At 44.2% G+C, this 17834-nt stretch overlaps 1 protein-coding gene across 2 annotated transcripts in view; it reads right to left on the bottom strand.

The window, feature by feature from the left end:
* The window catches only part of LOC142563975 (tubulin beta chain-like), a 31091-nt gene that overhangs the window by 6424 nt on the left and 6833 nt on the right, over positions 1 to 17834 (bottom strand). Inside the window, exons 2-3 of one of the 2 annotated variants that reach the window (XM_075674736.1) lie at positions 10833 to 10941; positions 909 to 1016 (exon numbers count right to left, since the gene is read on the bottom strand). In XM_075674736.1, the coding sequence (XP_075530851.1) occupies positions 909 to 1016; positions 10833 to 10941 (217 nt within the window). Of the gene's footprint in view, positions 1 to 908; positions 1020 to 10832; positions 10942 to 17834 lie in introns of both variants that reach the window. The other variant, XM_075674734.1, reaches the window with a different exon arrangement.

The raw sequence follows: 17834 nt of genomic DNA, 5'->3' as shown, positions 1-17834 counted from the left end.
AGACATCCCTCCTACACAAATGGAAGGAAATCTAATTGTCTCCAAGTGCAGTACGAGTCAAGGCATTAGACATTTTTTAAACCGCTCTAAGCCTAATAAATTTTTCTTTGTGAATGAGTTTTTCAGACCATTCTCCATTCCATGGAAGGTCTGGGGAATCTGAAGGAGACTGCATACAGTTTTTTACGATGACATGTCACATGTCTTAGCTTCTTATGATATGACTAATAAAAATCGGGCCCCCTCGGTTAACCCCCTTTCTTCTCGTTGATGTCATTACAATGTCACATGACAAGCTCTCAAAACTCCTTTTTATGCCCACTGAAGGGTTTTTGCAATCTGTCTGAAGAAATTATTCTCACAAAAAAGTTACAAAATGTAACTGCCTTAAGACATGATCTCAGTAAATGATGATGAAGTAGGAGACAGTTGGTGAACCACCACCACAATGTCTGGCTCACCTGCCAGTACCTTACCCACGGGCACTTTCTAATCCTCTAGCATTGGCAGCACTGCACGGATAGTACAGGCCACGCCAGCCAACCAGAATAGAGAACCAGAGTTGCTCCTCTTGGCCACCTCTGATCACCCAACGCACACTCCAGGCTTAGCAGAAGCTTCACGGAATGATTAGTCGCATACTATAAGGCCAGCCAGCTGAGCCCGAAGTGAAAACAAAGGGTCGTGAACCTCCAAGCAACAACGAACCATTTTAGTTTTTCTCCTATGATTTGCTCTTTATAGTTCACCAGCACCGTAATCCATACATAGAGCACTAGAATTGATAGGAACAAGGTAGAATGCAGATAGCTAGTTTTGCGACAGTGCCAAAGGATGAGATGGCCACACGGAAACACCGATTTATGTCAAAGAAGCCACAACAGCTGTAGTACTGTAAAAGAACATACCAAAGACAAAGTTGTCTGGCCTGAAGAGCTGCCCAAAAGGTCCGGAGCGCACGGAGTCCATGGTGCCAGGCTCAAGATCCACCAGGATGGCACGTGGCACGTATTTGCCTCCTCCACCGAGAAAAAACAGACAAACTCACCAACAAAGCACCACAAACAAAGCGCAGAGCAAGAACTGTCACATTTAGAGACAAGCACTTGCCAGATAGGCAGAGAAGCTGTACCCACAGCACTTTCCAAGCAAATACAGTCGCTGACCGATTTTCCGGACTCCAAAAATTCGGACATGCCCGATTATTCGGTCAGCTTCGCGGCACCGCCATTCTCCCCATAGACCATAATGTATAACAACTGCCGAAAGTTCGGACACCTTGCAACCTCTCGTCTGATTTTTCGGACACTCCTTTAGCCAACTCGGTCGAGAGCACCATGCACCGACTCTGACCGGTGCATGGTTCGACCAATGCCTCCTATAACTATATGCCTGGAACGTCGCTCTCTTTTCCATAGGGAGCTCTCTGCCGAGTTTTGCGACCATACGCCGCAGGACGGCGCGCGCCACCGTACCGGTCCCCATGACAACCACAGCCGCCGCCGCCGAAAGCTCACGACGCGCCAGCCGCTTGGCTGCCGACGTCGCTCCCGGTAGCCGCGCCACCGGCGTGTTTACAAGGGCTGGCCGCAAGAGGCGCTCGCCACCGTACCAAAAGGAGGAGAGTACAGGCGAGGGAAGGGCAGCGCGTTTGCGGCTCACGTTCCAGGCATAGTATATTATAGGAGGCGTTGGTTCGACTTGCTGAACGCCATTTTTGTTTTGAACGGAGCTTCCTTGCTGCCCCACGAAGTGGCGCTACTGGAAATCCCCGCTCATCATCATCGTTTCTGCCTGGTTAGATAGAGCGGCTCTGCAGCAGTTCCGGTTTCAGCTTAGTAAGCCATGTCAAGACAATCCAGCAGGTGATTTGTTTCTTCGCGGAAGAGGCATTGACGCTGCGAGCAGGCCGCGTTTTTCGTTTGTGCGACTGGTGTCGGCACGGTGGTGTTTGCTTTGTGTGCTGCGTCGAGGTTTCGGTGATCCAACGCGGCATACGTAAACATCGCGTCAAGGGTCTAATGGCGCCGACAGTGCCCGCGCAGACTGCGCTGGGGAATGCCGGCAAGCGGGTGCCGGGAGGATTTGTCGCCTTCCGATGTGCTCCCTACTGACGCGGAAAATGTTCTGCCGAGACCTGCGCAGTGGTGGCATTGCGATTCCGGACACCGTCTCACTTGACAGTTTCATAGGTGCTGACACTGCTGTATTGACATGCGCAGAACTCGACGACGGCAAGATCATTCGTCAGGTTTCTGCTGCACCGCCGGACGATGACTGAGTCGGAAGATGACGCACCATGTGCTGCGCTGCCGTCGCATGCGGAGCGTGTACAAGCAGTGACTGTACTTTCAGCCGCCAATAGTGACCGTACGACCCTCTCCGAGATTCAGGCTTATCTGATTGCGCGTAAACGGAACAGCGTGCAACGGCGCATTCACGATTTCTTCCAAGCCTACTGCCGAGCCCGAATAAGTGTGGAAATAAAGGATTTCATTTTTTTTTCTTCATCTGCTTTTTCGGACACCTGTTTATTCGGACATTTTCGCAGTCCCCGTGAGGTCCGAATAAACGGTCGGCGACTGTATTGCTGGAGAGGGGAACCTGACGTAGCCAGACGGGCAGTACGATTTACTTAACTTCATCCTTCTGGCTTTAAACAGATTTGAAACTTTGCAAATTCATCACTTGCATAGACTCTGGTTAAACCCTCAAGTCACTGTGTGCACAATTGCGCATGTCGAAATACTGTATCTAAAGTAGACACATTGAAGAAAATACTAGTGTCTAAAACATGTCAAAAGCATTTTGAAACACCTGGTTGGTGTTGCAAGTTTAAATAGGCATGTGTAAGCCATTTTGGTAAAACTAGTGGAAATGGTAGATGGCTGGGCATTCGCTCTCTCACTGAGTGTCTTGAGGTATGGTTCACTTTTTAATTGTTTCTCAATGTTTAACACCTGGCACATCTGTCAAGTGGCTGGACTGGTGCTATGGGTTAACCTCATTGTTTTTATTCACAATGTTTTCCATCCATTGGACATTTCACATGGCTGGACAGGTGCTTTCCAAGCATGCCCAGCACAACATACATTTTCACATCAGACGATACTGTAGAATTCTCATGGAGTACACACTCCCTAAACATGATAAAACGAACTGAAAAATCTTAAATTCTAAATCCATTCTGCAGCAGTACACTTCTGATCGTTTGGAAGACAAGAAGTGAAAACTAGTTTCATGACACTGGACAGAATTATTCAGCACCTGGAAGGGCTAATTCATTACAAATTAAGGTCACAGAAAATCCCGATATATCTACATGGGCCAGAACATTCATTTCCATCTTGTTTCGTATGATCAGCTGACAACCTTTGATTTTTAGAAACTGCACTTGCAACACCCTTCACTAAATGCAAAACTTCTCACCCACATGTCCCTGGTACGTACAAAACTAGAATATGCATCCCCTATCTGGAGCCTTAACCTTTGATAACTTCAGTAGAATCACTAGAGAATCGAGCCACTAGGTTCATCCATTCATGCCATTCATACAATACCAGCGTCTCATCTTTAACCCTTTGAGGGTAGATTTTTTTTGCCAAATGCGACTGCCCAGGCTAGATTTTTTATTGCAGATTCCAATTCTTCTGAGGGACCTATTTCGAAAAAAATTTACCGCAATTTTTCAAGGGCGACCATAAAGTGAGAAAAAGATGCTCTGTGTTGGGATCTATGTACTGTTTATTTATGAATAAGAACAATAGAAAATGTAACTTATAAGAATTGAAAATTTGATGCATTGTTATACATGTAAGGCTTAGAAAATGCGCACACGAGAATATTTTGCAAGTGTCAAATGTTCCTGCTCTTGCACTAATATTTACGTGCATAGCCTAATAGAACCGTGTAGGTGAGCGCACCGAAGAAAATTGTGGTTGTGTGTCCGTTAAAAAAGCCAAACGTGCAACAAACTCCCGCTAATCATCTTATCGTGAACCAGAGGCAATTAGTTTTTGCAAGTTTCAAAAAAAGAAAAAAAAAAGGAAACTCATGCATGGTGGCATCCTTCCTATGCGTATCTCTGCGAGCACTAAACAAGCAAGAAACAGGTGGTCGCCCTTTGAGTGATTAGTAACGAGATAGCGATAAGTTTTGCGAGCGCAAGAAGCCGAAATCGCCTGCGAAACAAATCCCAAACCACCGCCCGCCCGCTAATGCGCGAGCGGTAGTATATAGACCCGCCGGAGCAAACTAGCTCTAAAACAAACCGTGGAACGAAAACAGAAAGGAAGGCGCGAGAAAAAATTGTGCGCATTCCCACATAGTGGCAGCACATGTCAGAAAAGAAAGAGTTAGGAAATTGATGCGAGTTTTAAATGTACATGCGGCGCCGTAACTATACTGCGTCGACCATTTTTGGACTTGTTCGCGGCGCCGTATATTTACGTCACCGACCCTGAAAGGGTTAAAGTGAAATCTGGTTTAATAAATCTTGCTTTTCCTTGAATCGCCAGTAAGTGTTCCATATGTTATTTTTTTCAGCTCGCTTAGTAATCCGCCATACATCAGCCCTCCGGCGTGCATTTCACTCCGCATTGGCAATCCCCTGCATGATATCCGTCCACCACGTGCTCATACTACAAAGTTTGCTGCACCGTTCTTTTTCGCTCAGCCATAGACTAGAATGGCCTTCCATATAATATCCCTGCAAATACCTGTCCATCTACATGTTCCGATTGTATAACTGGCATATTTAACGAATACTCTTCTTTTTTTTGTAGATGCGATTGCTTATACCTGTACTCACCCCTTACGTAAAACCCCAAATAGGGGCTCTTTAAGTAATAAAGTGGTGCGATGTGATGATGCCATGTATTCTTGTAATTGGCCATCGCCGTATAATTCAAACTTCGCCCCAAAGGAGCTGGACCGTCACCTCCACAAAATTTTGTGAACAAAATTGCTTTGACAAGTCGCCATGAGCGTGCAGATGAAGCATTTATTCAGCCATTTATTCACTCAAAATGGAGGAGTAGGTTCGATGAGTGTGCACATCACTACACATTCACATCATTCCACCAATAGCGTAAAGATAGACAAGGGCTGTGCGCTCTACCTCAAGCGACCTGCTGTTGATTTGCATTTGTTTTCCATACTTCTGTTTGGTATGTACCGTATTTACTCGCACAATGATCGCACTTTTTTGACAAAAAATTGACGCAAATTCAGGGGTGTGATCATTACGCAGGTTAGATTTCCCGCAAATCTTCAGCCCGGATTTGCTGCGGGATGACAACAGCCAACAAATAGGCGGCTGCTACTGTATGTAGTGCGGGACGCCAAAACAAGAATGGCGGCCGGCGGGCAAGCCGAACGCGCCGAACGTTTTTTTTTCTTCTCTCGAGTACATTACGTGCATTGAAACAGTTTCTTCAATATCAGTAATGAATAATATCTGCAGGTTTGCGGCAGTAACGTAGCCATGTCCACTTTGAGGGGACAGAAACAGATGGGCGCGCTTAGCTGCCAGTGACAAACACACGGTGGGCACGCTGCGGCATTGGCTGCGGAAACTGCGGCATTTGTATTCACTACTATCCTAATACGGCACGTTTCGCTAAGGGTGGGCAAATAGCTGTGTTGCAAGCATCGGCGTATGAATAGGGTACACTTCTAACGTATCAGTGTAAACGTGGCTGCTATCGTTGCCGCTCACCACAACCATTATAAAGCCTACACATAATAAAGGCAAGTTTGGTTGCAGCTTTTCTTTTGTGATGGAAGTGTGGAAAGTGATGAAAGGAATGAAATGGGGCATCTGCTTAAGAATGTTTGGGGCAAGCAGACCACTTGGTTTGTCTTGAGTCAGTCTCGTAGCATTCGACAGATGGTAAGCATGATCATTATTAGCTAGACTTGGCACACCATATATTGCTGCGGCAAGTTCAGGGTGTGATCATTACACAGTATATTAAAAAAACATTGAATTTTGACAACAAAATTCAGGGGTGCGATCATTAGGCGAGTAAATGTGGTAATTAACCTGCGTTGCATTTTTGACTGTGGTGTTGAAACACTGTGCTACATACATAACTTGCCCAAGCATGCATTTGCAGTGTTGCCGACACTACGCTACTGTGCTTGTAAATAAAAAAAGTCCTCAAATACTTACGAACGCCTGAAACACAAGAATGGTGCGGAACATGAGCAAAAGAGACTCACAAAGCCCCACCGAGTTAAAACGTCATACTTGTGGCAGCGAGTAGAACAAAATAGTGCCCAGAACGAACTCCTGACCCTCAATTTACCGATTATGTTCGTCCTCCATTTGCATAGGACATGAATGGGCGAGCCAACTTTAAAGAATTTCAGTTCACGCACTCTAGGCGAGAATCCAACAGGAACGGAGCAACCATAGAGTTCATTAGTTGCGTGGATGGAGCTTCGCCAGTGTCAACAAGCAGCACTGGTAACTGAGGTTCGATTCATGCGAGGCACATTTTCTTGTGGACATAACAAATCTGGGGGATTGTAGTGCAACGCAAGGTTGCCGTACAGACTTAAGGGGGGACGTGGCCCTCGAAAACCCAAAAATCGCGAAAAAGTCAATTGTTGAAAAACCATATTTTTGGGTTGTATCTCTCATAAACCACCGGTTCTGTAATTATCAGCACCTAATTCAACCGCGGCCCACAAAACACTCGCAAATGCCGAAATGAAGTCGAACTTAGCGTGCGCACGCCATTCCCGGCTTGCCCGCGCCATTTTGGTGTTGTTTTGGCCTGAATTCTTTGTCTATGTTTTGCCGCCTTGCAAAATGGCATCGTCAGCACGGTTGAGGCGCTATTGGCGTTTTTCTGCGATGCGGAGCGCTGATTGTCTGCAGCAGCGTGTTCAAATCACGCGGGCTAAAGCGCACCTGCCACTGGCTGCTGCGCCGGCGGTGGCGGCGGCTGCTCCCGTTGATGCCACGCCCGCCGCGCTTGCGTCGTGTTGCCCCTTGCTCCGTCTGCCTCAACGTGAGCTGGCGAGCTGCTTGTCGCCTTGCGCCATCTTTTAGATTATTTGCTCAGCTTTTCTTTTCGCTAGTTCTTTGCTGCACGCGATGCCGGCAAAGCCCAAGACAGTGCAGATGTTTGGTGTACGGGATCGCGATATGCGTCTTGCACGAGCTTCCGCAGCAAGTGCTGACTGCGTAGATGCTTTTCAGCGGCGGCACTGTGCTGTCGGCAGTCAAAAATCCGACCCATTGAGTGTGCCTGGAGCCGCAAGAGCTAATTAGAATTTCTGCAGGAGCTTTCTAATAAAAACACAGGTGTTCAACTTGATGGCCTGTTTTCTCGGAATGGATTTTTTCGCGAGTAGTGATGCTGGAGAAGGCGATATCTCAAGAACCGCTTTTTGGATTTGTATGCCGTTTTCTTTATTCTGTTCCTGAATGGCTTCGCCAGGGGTTAACAGGCTTCTTTTTTTTTTGAAAGCTGGTGCAGTTAAGTTAAAATAAGCAATTTTTGATGAATGGATATTACTGGCTACATCAAATTCAAATTTGTCTTAAAATTTTTTTGGAGGTGGGGGGGGGAATTAAAGAAAAGGGCTCTTTAGCCCCCTGGGATATCTATCAAGGGATCATCACAGTGAATTTCAGCTTCCTACGATGTCCTGGCATTTCTCCAGGCTCTTCCTCAGGCATATATACGAACCACCTAGTTAGACTTCAATAATTCTGGAACCAACAAACATAACTTCATGAAACTTTGGAGTTCTTCAAAGTTCAGTGGTGTGACCGTACCCTGAAAGTTTCATCCTCATATCTTAAAGAATAAAAAGTTCGGTCTCCAGGGTAGCCTTCCCCCTTAAGTTAAAAATTAAGCACATGAGGAATTGCTTACGGTACTTGGCTCAGGTTTGGAAGCGCACATCAGCATGAAAAGAGGCTCAAAGGTTTTGGTGTCAAAGCAGTACACCTCTTGAGAATGCCATCCATCGGGATATCGAAGGGCGCAAAAAGCACAAGGCACGACATCGTTAATTCATGGGTGCACGGTGAAGTTCACTCTTCATTAATCGCTAGACGATGAAGCTGACTGTAGCATTTGACTGCTGAACAGCCAACCGCTGACAATCGCCAAGCAGCCCTAGTTGCATAGCACAAAGGCAGCTTTGCAAGAGCAACTTCAGTATGCATTTTGAGTGTCTCCTACTATTGAGAGCTGCAACACATTCAAGTACATTTTCAGACAGGAACCGTAAGGACAGGCCAAGAATTCCAGCCAACTATACAAAAGTAAACATCTGGTTTAGTCTTAAAACATTGCTGGCCATTCTTTGCATGCGGTTTACCATGAATAAGAAAATTAATTGCAAAAAGTTCAAGCACATATAGCAACACATGACAGTGCAGCTGCAACAGTAGACACAAGCCTTTTAACTGCAACCACAGCAGCCTTAACCAGTACTCCAAAAGTTGTAAGCATTCAGTTGACAAAGATGTCAGCCTGCTGCACTAGGGAAATGAAGTGTCGCTGAAAGTTTCTGCAAAAAATTAATACCAGTGTCACCATGTAACAGGTGTTTCATTCCATTGTAGAGGCTTAAGAGTGGGCATACACCCCTGGGTGTATTATGTTCCAGACTTCATGGCACCAAAGAGCAGGTATGCTTGATGCCATCCTGAAATGGAATGCTTTTAACCGGCCTTTCTCAGTAGACATTCACATATGAAAGCGAGTGGATACCGCAAAGGCATAGAAGGACATAAATAGGGAGAAATGTATTGCCAACTTACAACCACACTTTTATTCAACGAATTTATACCCGAGATCAGCACGTGCATCTGCTGCACAATTTGGTTTGAACACACTACTAATCCATAAACCACGGAACTCCATTCAATTAGTAGAGGGAAACTGCAGCGCTAGTGTCAATGGGAGCTGAAAGCAGGGTGGTTCAGTCGGCATGGAAATTATGGTTAGTACAGGGAAGTTTTAATTTGACCCTGACAGAACCGATGAAATTAACTGAATTATTCTGAGAGTCGAATGAAACATGCAGAAAACATGTCAAGGACTGCTGATTTGGCAGTATTTACCCGATTCTAACCGGCCTCCAAATCAAACTGGTGCCCATATTATTTGTCCTAAATAAAAAAACTAACATAAAGCGACATTAAAGGTTTTAAACAAGAAATCTAACATGCACTACATTTTTTAGGAAGAAACAGCTGCACAATGGCGACCGTTTTTCTGTTGCCACAATACAATATGTAATGCGATAGACCTACGAATGTTGCAAAGGCAGTTTTTGTTTACTGTCCAAACGCACCATTCAAGCAATTTCTGGCCCAATTGCCATGAAAAAAATAAAAAAAAGACCAGAATCTGGCAAATGCCATAATCAAACAGAAGCTCCAGTTATTGCTTGAACATCTTCGTAGGGCGGGCCGAAAATAATGCATTGTAGACATGCCGAAAATGCCTAACTGCCCCCTAAGCAACACAAGGACACCCTGTTACCAAAGGGATCACTATCGGGGTCTCCATATGGGTCACGTGCCTGTGTGCCAACTGGTAAAGATCAAGTTATGCAAACATCAAATTTTAGCATTGACAAAGTTTGGGCCCCGAGAAACACACGTGCTGGCCGGGATTGAATTAAACGAAAAAAATTAAATTACACGGAGTCTAATGGGAAGTCTACCGTACACTAATATGCCTAAAAAATATACCTTTGCCAACTGATGAGCTTCAGGAAAGTACTGCACTACAAAATAATTCAATGAACAGTATAATTGTCGGACAGCAAGATTAGAACACCGGATTTCAAGCACAGAAGCCCGATATTGAACTTATTCTGCCATGGATGCATGGACAAGCAGAACCAGTGCAGTTAGCAATTGCAAGTGTTCAGTTTTTCTGCGTTTAAAAGTACATATTGTGTCGACATTTAGGCTAATGAAAGCCACGTAAAACAAATGAAGCCAGAATAACGTCTGAAGTCAGAGACGAAGATCAGAGAAACACATACTAACAATCAATCCCATGTTTGATGAACAATCACAGCGCCAGAGTTACCTCCAGTGTTTATTCTAGGAAGCTGTGCTAAACGCACATAACCACACCCGTTTAAGCATATATTGGTAAATTGCTAGGAATGCAACTTTTGTTCCCTTTCAATAAAATTACTGCTCATTTTCCCTCATAGAAACAAATTTCCCAAGTTTCCCCCGACTATTTCCAGAATATTCAAAAGCCCCAAAATGTCTGGTCTTCCCGATTGGCAGACACTGACCCTATAGAAACCGAGAGGAAGCCCTGCTAGCCCATTTAAAAGCATCCGAACAATGCACCTTCACCTTGAGCAGCTGCTTCAGCACCTTCAGCAGCACCTTCAGCAGCTGCTTGAGCAAGAATTGGTAGACGGATAGTCGGAAAGTCTTCAACATTTTTATCAACTGCTTGGCATCAGGTAGCCTTGCTGTAATCGTACGAGCATCCCTCACCACTAAACAAAAGCTTTTGCTCTCACAACTAGCCCTATTGGCTGACCATATCATGAAAGATTAAAGTGTAACGGTTATTACAGATCTAGCAGCGAAACTGCATTTAGATAGCACAGCTGAAATCAAATTCTTCACCAGATCTTAAATATTCAGTGCGTTTTAATGGGGATATAGAATCGTGGCAAGAAAAAAAAAAAAGCAACCATGGATTGGCATAGAGGCTGAGAGTTATGCATAAGATACAGGATACTGAGCATAACTGGCTACAGCAGCTGACAAAGCAACCGAGCTATCAGAAAAAAACAAGGAATAAAAGCAGGTGCCTCACCGGAAGCCTCATTGTAGTACACATTGATGCGCTCCAGCTGCAGATCCGAGTCGCCATGATAGCTGCCTGTGGGGTCAATGCCATGTTCGTCCGAGATTACCTCCCAGAACTGCAAAAGAGTAGGCCGTTTCATGTATACAGCTACACTAAAATTTGAACATACACCTGCACAGTATACAACCATTGTCAAGTGTCCAGCTTATCCACAGCATGGTGGGCATCCAGTGCAGAGATAAAAAAACTGGCAGAAGGCTTGTACCTCGAGATCTCAAGGAATATGGGTCATACAATTTTCCCTTTTGATGGAAAGGCAAGACTTGTCACCGAACCAATACAAAGGGCCTCTAAATATTGGCGTCCCGTAAAGCTTCAGATCGGCTATGGGTGGGGCCAGGGTGGCAATAGCTGGGACATCTTGCCTGTGCAAATTTCACATACTACCAAGAGAGGAACAGGTAGACAGAACAAAAGGAGCTTAGCTCTACCTCAGTCCTCATCTACATTTCATGCAAATTTTTATGAAGCATATGAACTGACTAGCCCAGCAACAATTTGTCTTGAGCCAGTTTAACAGACCCACATGTCTAACAATGAAAAACATACAGCGCGTCCATTTCACTTGGAATATTGGAATGCATGAAGGGAGGAATGCACGTGTACACCGTGGAGCCTTCATCCGTCACAGCAACAGACTAAGCCAATAAGAAACTTGTAGCTATGAGTTAGACAGCATACTCGTAATGATCAAGATGCACAATGTGCAGATAGTGCTTCTCGTGCAAATGTATGCTTATGTGCAACAGACCTCTGCCAATGGCTGAATAATGCAGCTAGAAGTTTCTAATGCAGTTTGTAGCACAGTCTGCAGCAAGCTGAGGCTAACACAAAAACTGGCCTACCACACCGATCTGAACCTTTCTACAGGCCCTTTAATTTCGAAAACTGGACCATTTAAAACTGATAGCTGCTCTACAGCTGTGCAAAACCAGTTTCTGCTCGGGTCCTTTCCCCAAGGTAATTTTTGCCAAACAGGCAATTCACCCAATAGCTCACAAAAGCAGACAAGAGATAACTGCCGCAAGTTTGGCATGCACAAGCTAAATGAACTACCTTCTTACCTCAGTTACCTAGTTTAGCTAGGTACTAGTTTGGCAGGTACCTAGTTTAGTTAACCTCAGCTACCTCAGTTTAGCTTCCGACGGGGTTAGCTTAGCTCAGCTTATAACTTAGGATGAGACATTGCTTCAAGAAATTCTACATACAACTTGGATCACAGTTCTTTATACTATAAAAATTTCTGTGTCTAGTGCTTTAAGAAAAGCTTGGACAAATGCAAGCGAAATATAGAAACTTGAAAATACACTGAAGGCACTCGATTCCCAACAATTTAGTTACTTGGCACGCAGCCTTGCAATGATTGCAAATGCAGCACTAGTGTAACAAGCTGCACAAAGTACATAAACATGCGCGAGAACGAGCCACCTTACTAACCTCGGGGGAGGTCGCTATCTTCTGCTAACTCAGCACAGCATCAGCTGAACGATGCCCGCAATATAAATGCCGAGCCTATGGCACGGCAAGAATCCACAAAATGCACACAACCGTTATCAAACGTCGCTATTGGCGCAGATGACCTCGAGCTCAAAGGGGATAGGTGCTTTCAGAAGACAACCTTATGCCAGGTTCACAAAGCTTAGCCATAAAAGCTCACTGGCCAACCGAGTTATACAGTCGCCGACCGTTTATTCGGACCTCGCGGGGACTGCGGAAATGTCCGAATAAACAGGTGTCCGAAAAAGCAGATTGAGAAAAAAAAATGCTTTATTTCCACACACTTATTCGGGCTCAGCTGTAGGCTTGAAGAAATAAGTGCGCAGTTGCACGCTGTTCCGTTTATGCGCAGTCAGATAAGCCTGAATCTCTGAGAGGGTCGTACGGTCACTATAGGCAGCTGAAAGCACAGTCTGCTCGTACACGCTCTGCATGCAACAGCAGCCTAGCACATGGCGAGTCATCCTCCGACTCGGAGTCACCGTCTAGCGGCGCAGCAGAAACGTGACGAATGATCTCGTGGCCGTCGAGTTCTGCGCATGTCAGTACAGCAGTGTCAGCACCTGTGAAACTCAAATGAGACGGTGTCCGGAATCGCAATGCAACCACTGCGCACATCTCGGCAGAACATTTTCCCCGTCAGTAGAGAGCACATCGGAAGGCGACAAATCTTAGGCCTCCCGGCACCCGCTTGCCAGCATTCCCCAGCGCAGTCTGCGCAGGCACTGTTGGCTCCATTAGACACTTGACGCGATGTTTTCGTATGCCGCATCGGAACACCGGAACCTCGACACAGCACACAAAGCAAACACCAGTCGCACAAACGAAAAACGTAGCCTACTCGCAGTGTCGTGCACGAAGAAACAATCAAATCAGTTGCTGGATTGTCTTGACACTGCTTACTAAGCTGAAACCGGGAATGCTGTAGAGCCACTCTATCGAACCAGGCAGAAACGATGATGACGAGCGGGAATTTGCAGCAGCGCCACTTCATGGGGCAGCAAGGAGGCTCCGTTCAAAACAAAAATGGCATTCAGCAAGTCTAACCATGTACCGGTCAGAGTCAGTGCATGGTGCTCTCGATTGAGTTGGCTCAAGGAGTGTCCGAAAAATCTGACAAGAGGTTGCAAGGTGTCCGAACTTTTGGCAGTTATACATTATGGTGTATGGGGAGAATGGCAGTGCCACGAAGCAGACTGAACAATCGAGCATGTCCGAATTTTTGGAGTCCGGAAAATCAGTCGGCAACTGCACACCAGTCTTGCACACTGCAATTATTCAATGAAAGCCAAACCATCCTTGCATAAGAACAGCATGGTGTACGAGTAGTGGTTCAGTTTGTGCAGGGCAGAATGCAACTACATGCGACTATGGCACACATGTCGCACATGCAAAAGAGCAATTTTAAGCCCAATTGAGTTAAACATGGTATTGATATGACTTCTATTGTGTCTTGCCTCAGCACTAAAATATTTGCTATTAAAGGTTTTCTCAAAGGAAGTGTCATTTTTTGAGTAATACAATAGCAAAAGGGCAAAAGCAGCCAATAGAGAACCTATGTGCTAACGCCTCTTCCTGTTTGCAATTCATAGCACCATAGGAAATCGCGGAGTTCCTAACCGCAAGGCCATCGGGTTTGAGCCACATGGACCTTAGTCATTTTTTCTCTGTAAAATTCAATGTTCTAGGCAGTTTAGGTAAGGGTTAGGAATGACAAGAGGCAAACATAACTGCGCATCCATACATATATATCAACTGCCAGAACTCTGCATATAACATGCACTGGAATAAGAGGCCCCGTACTTTAGCAACTGCCCTTTTACGACGGGCCTCCACACCATGGTGAGTGCCGTTCTACAAACCTCGTTTGACAGTAAGTTTATGTGTCACCACATCATGACACAGAAGGTGGGTCATGTGAAAGGACACTACTATGTTTGCAATAGCTCTGGTTCGAGCTAATGGGAACATACTACAAGCCAACCGAAATACGATCATTTAAGCAGGAAGCCTGGCAGTGAGCATCCTATTGTAAGCTGCCCTTTGCTACTACTGCGCAATGTTGCTTTGTAACTTTCAGTTTGCACCGAAAGTATTCATGTCACACTTATTAGGAACAGACAAAAATGCGAGAAATCAACACAACTATGTCCCTGTCTGCAATATATTGTACATTAACGTTATCACATTGTAGTCAAATTAAAAGAAAAAGACCATAAGGAAGATGATTTTTCAAGCCCTAGTTAAAAAAATTAAATTATGGGGTTTTACGTGCCAAAACTACCAGTTATGAGGCATGCCGTAGTGGAGGACTCCAGAAATTGGACAACCTGGGGTTCTTTAATGTGCACCTAAATCCAAGTACACAGGTGTTTTTTTATATACTCTAGTAATACGAGCTTAAATATATTTATTTAGGAATACTGTAGCCCCCACTTGAGGGCCATTACAGGAGAGGTAAAAAAAAGAAATTTCAACACCGACAATACAACGTTATACATCATTGTCAAACACAAATTACAGGGAGCCAACAAATATACACAGTATGCACGGAATAACAGTAAGCATGATCAATTCTTAATTATCCTGTTGCCTGCAATACAATTCTAATAGAGTATAAAATTCGTTAACATTTTGTGCTGTTACAGTGCAGTCCGGAAGGCCATTCTCTATATTAATACACAAAGCAAAGAATGAGTATTGAAAACCATCAAGGCATGCTTTATAAGGCTGTCCACTAGCCCTGTGGTTTAAACGTGCACCGTGTTTTAAAGGGGGGCGAATGTAAGTTTGTTTATTCTTATTTTATTTCTAGTTACTTGGAAAAAGAATTTCATTCATTGTTTTTCTCGTGTTTCTAGCAATTCCAAATCTCAACATTTCAACATGTGAGTTACAGAATCGGCTTTCCGATAACGCAAACAAACAAACAAAACACACCGTGGTTCTCTGAATTTTTTCGAGTTTATCTCGCAAGTATAGTTGGTGAGGGCTCCAAACTGGGGACGCGTACCCCAAAACCGGGCGAACAAATGTTTTGTACGCAATGAGCTTCAAATATGTTTGTGCATGCTGCAACTTTTTTCTTAAAAAGAACAGTTTCCCGTAAGCCCTAGAGCAAACAAGAATTAAACGACAGCCAGGAAATGCCTTTGCCCAGAAGCAAAAGGAGTTCAAGAGGTATTACATAACTAAATCTAAGAAATTAGGCAAAAACATCCACTACCTGTTCGTACGTACACTCAATACACAAGTAAAATACTGTCTACCACCAAAAGAAAACTTAAAAACTGCCACATTGCAATGTTTTGTATTACCTAAGACCTGGAATGAGAAGAAACGGGGTTAACCGAGGTGGCCCGATTATTATTAGTTGTATCATGAGAAGCCAACAAAGACACCAAGGACAGCATAGGGGAAATAATTTGTACTTGCTAATTGAATTGGATGTTAAATTAATGGCAATGAATTCAATTGGTTGGAGCATCGTGCGTGTATTACGAAGACATGAGAACATTCCCCACCTGCAAAAAGTCTTTTCAACTACTTTCATTGCCATTAATTTATCATTTCAATTCAATTAGTAAGCACAAGCGATTTCCCCTGTGTTGTCCTTGGTGTCTGTTGACTTCTCTTAAGCCCTGGAAAAAATATCTAACAGGAGGAGGATTAGTTTAGTCGCAGATTTCTACCGAGTAGCTTTCGAAAGTCTTGGACTGTGCTAAGCGAACTTCAGTTTCAATACTGCTGTTATTTTATTCAAGAAAGCAGGTATTAGTAGAATAGGTAGTGTACCCTATAGTGTCCCTCCCAAAAAATTATATCCTAGTTTTGCACAAATCGATTTGGTACGAGATGCTTTTCTCCCAAAATATTCACCTCATACTTTGGCTAGGATGCAATGGGCACCAGTGCCAGCAAATCGATGATTAAAATTAGGTATGTCACAACTTAAGGAGTGCCCGCAAATTGTCCTGCTTGTGTTACACGTTCACAATTTATGCGTAGATGTACAACACAAAGGTAGACATAAAATGAGCGTATTAGTGAAGTGTGCACTCACTAATGGACAGTCAAAAGAAAACTGCTATATTCAGCTATATACCACTTGAAGGCTGCTACAAGGGTAAACAAAAGGATGGAACAATGTGCTGCCATTTGCATTTAATGCCTAGAGTATGGAACAAGGGCAGCGAAAAAAACACCTAAATTTACCAGCCTATTTATCTGTACAGAAGCTTTTGCAAGTGGAGCTTGCACGTGAAATAAAGTACCAAAAGATACTATATTGAGGGAGTATTTTGCATCATATAACGTTTAGATGCAATCAATGAATTCAGTAGTTGAAGATATCTAAAAATTTATTTGTTTAACTTCCAAATTCATACTCTACACATTGAACAGGGCCAATGTATCCAATAAATGAGTGAAGACCCTTTGTTTAAAGAACAGAATTATGAAGCCTGTCTCTAACAAAGTTTGTTCATTGTTCCCAGGGTTCATAGAGCAGATTTGACTTTCCAAGTGCAACGATGTCAACCACCTTCTGGCACGATGATTAGTAGCGTCGAACTTCAATTAAAAGGTACTCGACATGTCAAAGCCAAATAGCCAAAACTTACTTTCTGCCATGCATTTCTAAAACAGAGCTCGAAAATTGAGCCATGTAGGCTGCGATGTGAACCAACTAGCACAGCTTGGTCGCTTCATCTGGCTATGTCTAACTGAATGATGGCAATGGCTACTTAAAGAAACCTGTGGGTGGTGGAGGGAAGACCACATTGCATTAGTTTAGGGACACAAAAGGAAATGTCTAGGATCGCTTCCCAAAAGACCCATGTCAAAGGCATGGTTTCTATATGGAGTTCAGACTTAATGTTCGAAACCCACCTAAGCCAACCCCGCTTTCATGGAATTCAGCGTGAACCCTGTGTGCCTTCTATGTAATGTGTACTGGAAAAGATCCACAGTAGCGGCTGTGTGACCGACAAGAGGTAGATTAATGAAAGCTTAAATGCTGTAAAGGAAATGAAAAATGCTTCGAGATCTTACATTGCCAAAGAGACTAAACAAGGCACTAACAAAATGTGAAAGCACATAGCATCTCTATTGGGTGCGAAATGCCATGCCAGGACTGCAAAAAGTAATTTCAAATCTTGTGCTTCCGATTGTTTTGCTTCACTCTGGAAACAAGTCTGCAGCTACCTCGTTTTGCTTACCTCCAAGTCTTAGCAAGAAGTGCTATTTTCGTTTTTAAGCAGCTCAAAGATTACTCAATGGCTGCTGTATCGATTGAACTCTGCAAGCAATTAGATAATTATACAATGTGTCTCTCGGCAGAGGCACATTGAGAAGTACCAGGCTATCTTGGCCCACGTAAGCTAATCACTGAACCGCAATTCGAAGCAGCAGTAACAAATGATACCACTCACAATCTGAACGAGTTATCAG

The sequence above is a fragment of the Dermacentor variabilis genome, chromosome 11 (genome assembly GCF_050947875.1).
Source record: "Dermacentor variabilis isolate Ectoservices chromosome 11, ASM5094787v1, whole genome shotgun sequence".
NCBI lineage: Eukaryota > Metazoa > Arthropoda > Arachnida > Ixodida > Ixodidae > Dermacentor > Dermacentor variabilis.
This window is presented reverse-complemented; position numbering and strand designations above follow the sequence as displayed.